The sequence below is a fragment of the Silene latifolia genome, unplaced genomic scaffold, assembly GCF_048544455.1.
Source record: "Silene latifolia isolate original U9 population unplaced genomic scaffold, ASM4854445v1 chrun_scaffold_16, whole genome shotgun sequence".
NCBI lineage: Eukaryota > Viridiplantae > Streptophyta > Magnoliopsida > Caryophyllales > Caryophyllaceae > Silene > Silene latifolia.
The window spans coordinates 8445538-8450494 of record NW_027413123.1 but is presented as its reverse complement, the minus strand read 5'-3'; the positions used below and the strand labels follow the sequence as shown (position 1 = coordinate 8450494).

The following is a 4957-nucleotide window of genomic DNA, read 5'->3' as shown; positions in this document are numbered from 1 at the left end:
GATTCCAATCCTGACCAAACTTGTTGTTATTAAATATGTATGACATTAGTAGATATAATACCCCTAGTGTTTTTTGGAGAATAAGAAAGTTGGGTGTGTGACACCTAATAGGTTCCTTCTTCTCTAGATATCTATATGATTGACATTAGGGGTTTTTATTATTATTGTTTTTGGTACAAGGGATGATAATGGTGTGACGATTAGCCTTAAACTAATGTCAACCTTCTCATAGGAAATGGAACTAGGGTAGTTATAATTTTATTATGAGACATATAAATGTTATTATGTACTTAATCTAGTTTTTGGGTTTCGAATTGTGCTTTAATAAAGGTTTTATGTAAGACACATAGGGTTTCTTTTTGGTGAAATGTGAGACGTGTATATATATATATATATATATATATATATATATATATATATATATATATATATATATATATATATATGTATCAAAAAACCTTATTACAAGGAATCTAAATTACAAAATATAGAGACCCAACTATTTCATGTTCGAATCCCATAAGGACCAAACTTACAATCTAATACCCAACTTATCAAGCCAGACTTCATCTCTTCGACTCATTTTAGCATTACATTTGAACTTAATTCTTTGCCTTACCACTTCTATGATGTTCTGAGCCACCAATGAAGGGACCATCCGTATGCCATTAATCCTGGCTGAGTTCCTTTGTGCCCAGATATGATAAATACAAGCAGTCAGAATAATAGCAGAGACCTGTTGTTTCAGTTTGCCACCAACATTACCATAACCACCAGCCATGGCACCAGACATCGAGATGCAAGCACCACACCAATCTTGAATGAGGGCTACAACAACTTTGTTGTAATCACATTCAAAGAAAAGATGTGGTTGTATTTCAGTTGCATTCTCACAAATGCAGCAGGCATCAGTGCTGCAACAGGCAAACCTGTATAATTTCTCCCTAGTATTCATCCAATTATGCATAATTAGCTAAGTGATGAAAGCATGTTTAGGTACATTCCAGCTATTCCAGACTGTGTTGTACCACCATGGTTTGTTTTGATGCAGTCTCAGCCAAACATATCCACTCCTTACAGTATATCCTTTCAAATCAGGTTGCCACTGCCCATCAGTATAGGCATCTTTCATCAGTTCCTTAACCTTGCAAATGCTCCTCCAGGTCCAAGCAGCATCTGCAGGAAGACTGTAAGAATGTCATTCATGCTGTTTTATATAAGCCTGATTAATTCAACGTATCCATAACCTGTCAGACTTAGAGTAAATCCAGTCTACCAACTTAGCAACAATAGCAACATTCCAAACTTCAGCTTTCTTGATGCCAAGCCCACCCTCAATCTTTGGCAAGGTGACAGTATCCCACCCTACCAGAGGTACCCTATGATATTCAGCACTTCCATCCCATAAGTAGTTCCTACATATGGCCTCTATCCTTCTTAAGATACTCTTAGGAAGTATGAAAATGTTGGACCAGTAGGAGTAAAGTGAATTAAGGACATAGTTGATAAGAGTGAGCCTACCAGCATAAGAGAGTTTTTTTGCTCCAAGACTCCTTATCCTGTTAACCATTTTCTCTGCAAGAATGTTACACTCCTTTTTAGTGAGCTTGGTAGGTTGGATTGGGACACCCAGATACCTGAAAGGCATCTGTCCCTCAGCAAATCCAGTCACTTGTTTAATATCCTCTTTTAATGTTGCTGCCATACCATTAAAGTATACCTCAGATTTTGAACAGTTCATGGACAAACCTGAGCCTTTTGAAAATGTTGAGAAAGCTCTAAGCTAAAGCATCACAGACTGAGCATTTCCTTTGCAGAACAACAAAAGATCATCCGTAAACATCAGATGGAATAGCTTAAGTTCTTTACAAAGGGGATGATATTGGAAAGGCCATTTATTGGTAGCATATTTGATTGTTCTTGTTAGGTAGTCCATACAAAGAGTGAAAATCAAGGGTCAGATAGGGTCCCATTGTCTTAAACCTCTTTAGCCCTTGAAATAACCAAAATTGCTGCCATTTAGAGATAATGTGAATGAAATAGTTCTAATGCATGTCATGACTTGTTGACAAAAGATAGTAGGGAATTTCAGGCCCAAGAGAAGATTTTCCACAAAATCCCATTCCACTCTGTCATAGGCTTTTTGGAGGTCAATTTTGAATAAGCACCTAGGAGACACAACTACTCTGTTATATAACTTCACAATGTATAGACAAATCAAGATATTCTCTAGAATAGATCTTCCTTTAATAAATGCACCTTGATTCTCATGAACAATGTCAGGCAATATCACAGACAGTCCGTTGTAGAGCAATTTTGAGATAACCTTGTAGATCATATTGGAGCAGGCAATAAGTCTGAAATGTTTGACTGAGGTAGGTCTCTCACATTTGGGTATGAGAGTGATGTTTATGGCATTGATCTAGTTCAAAAGTTTGCCAGTTGAGAAAAAAATCTTTAATTTCTTCACAAACATCAAGACCTACAATATGCCAGGCATCTTTGAAGAAACCACTTGTATACCCGTCTGGCCCTGGGGATTTTTCTATAGGAGTACTAAAGAATATACCTTTGATTTCTTCATTCGTGACAGGGAGCATCAGGGAAGTAGCTTGCTCCTGTGTACAGCATGGCCCCTGATTCAGAATAGTAGTTATGATGCTCTCAGTTAGATTCCTACTGCCCAAGAGATTCTTGTAGTAGTCAAGGAATGATTCGTGAATGCTATTACACTCAGTACATAGGTGCCCATGTTGGTCTACAATTTGTATAACCTTATTTCTCATTTGCCTTTTCTTAATTGCTCCATGGAAATATGCAGTGTTTTGGTCTCCTTCTTCCAACCACTGAAGCTTAGCTTTTTGCTGAAGGAAACTGTTCCTTGCTTTTGACAAGGCCTTTAACTCAGCAATAACATTCAGTTCCTGGTCAAGGAGCACAGGATTAGAGATATCCTGGACAATATCCTTTTGTAGCTGCTATAATCTCCTCTCTACAAGGATAGTTTTATTCTCTATATCAGAGTAGCATTCCATGTTCAGTTTTTTGAGCACAGGTTTTAGGCTTTTCAACCTCTTCACAACACTAAACATCTTGTGCCCATCATAATGCTTGCCCCAAACTTCTCCCACTTTATCCTTGAAGCCAGGTGCTTGCCCCCACATATTTAAGTATTTAAAACTAGCCTTTTTGACAGCACCAATCTTAATATTAGTAATTATGCAAGGGCAATGATCAAAAAGACCTTCAGGATAGAAATGAGCTACCATAACAGGAAAGATATCCAGCTAAGCTTGGTTAACTAGAAATCTATCCAGTCTACTATAAATCCTGGTAGTAGGGTCTTGCTTATTATTCCATGTAAACAATGCACCAGTGGAAGGAATATCAGTCATGCCACAACTTCCCATACAACTGATAAAGTCGTCCATATCCTCCTGCTAGGTATTACCTCCCATCCTTTCATCAGGACTCAGAACAGTGTAAAAATCCCCAGCTAGGGTCCAGTACAGTTGAGATTGATAACCTCTAACTTATGCCAGAGATCAAGTCTATCACAAACATCATTGAATGCATAAATCATGGTCAAGTAGAAGTCCTGCTGATTAACTCTGGAATGTACCTTGGTATGGATAAACTGTGCATCATATTGCAATATCTGCACATCAAATAAACTTGGCCGCCAAAGAATCCACACCCTACCTCCTTTATGATACTGACAGTTGGTAGTTACACTCCAGCCATCCAACATATTATTAGTAATATTAAAAACATTATTATTATTGATTTTGGTTTCTAGTAATCCAAACAATCCAGCTCCTTTATTGTGAATAAACCATTTTACTTCTCTCTGTTTATGTACACTATTGAGACCTCTAACATTCCAAAACCCTAGATTATGCATTGGGGGTATTTGGAGAAAGAGTGTTTGTACGTATCCCACATTTAGGGGTTACTGAAACATCTAGAGCCTGCAAATATGTTTTGCCTGCACTCTTCACTTCACCAGCACTATCAGGTTCCCCTTGATACACAATGGCTTGCTTAACATGAGTGGTCTCTGGACTGTCAACTACTACCAGATTGTCTATATCCTGCACAAGATCAGTAATTGTCTCAACTACTGGCTCTGTCACAGTTGCAGTAAGATTAGTTGCAGTATTCTCATCAGTAGACTCATTAACTATTTCAGCAGTCGTAGCAGCAGAAGATGCAACTGGCTTCCACACCTGCTTAGTAACATGTTTCTTTTTTAGTGCCAAATCAGTCTTCCTGCATTGATCCCAGTGTGGCCAATACCCTTGCATTTAAGACAGATATCTGGACGCCATTCATATTCAATTTTTACTGAAACAATTGTACCTGGCTCATCCAGGAATTTCACTTGCTTAGGGCATTTCTTGTTGGAGTAAGTGTCCTCCGACAATAATGCGATCACAATTGTTGATCATATTGATCACATATTTAAATCTCATACCAAGAATACGAAAGGGATGATACATTACATATATAGTCAACTGGTCCACACATATCGGTAATGATTGGCTGGCTAGAGTTTGACATTACTGTCGTGCGACGGTGGTGATCAATTGATCCCTTGAGGTCACACCTAAAGGACGATTCCCTTAATTGAAAAGGTTAATTAATTGTATGCCGATACTGAGGTGAAATATCCGTATAAAACCCTTAAATTATAGGACTATAACGTAAATTAAATATGCAATTTATGGTCATAAACGAAATACAACAAAGAAACGATAAAGCATTAGAAATAACCTTCGGTCCTAGTGCAATTCGGCAATGATAGAGATCAAAGTAGATCTCCTCCTAATTGTTGCACCCAAGATCGTCTGAGACTATGCCCTTGTGCTAGAAATGTATTCTCTAATTGCCTTGCAATATTGAGAGAATTTGTTGTGAGTTTCTTTAGATGTGAGATCTGAAGTTTTGAGAGAAA

General features: G+C 37.8%; 1 protein-coding gene across 1 annotated transcript; it reads right to left on the bottom strand.

Moving 5' to 3' along the window:
• Positions 1–532: 532 nt before the first annotated feature.
• LOC141637237 (uncharacterized) lies at positions 533–3751 on the bottom strand. Its single transcript, XM_074446802.1, has 8 exons — positions 3511–3751; positions 2997–3244; positions 2775–2924; positions 2475–2636; positions 2260–2422; positions 1248–1698; positions 1079–1187; positions 533–973 (listed from the first exon to the last, which is right to left on the bottom strand). Exons 1-8 carry the CDS (start codon positions 3749–3751, stop codon positions 533–535), a joined length of 1965 nt encoding a protein of 654 aa, XP_074302903.1.
• Positions 3752–4957: the final 1206 nt, after the last annotated feature.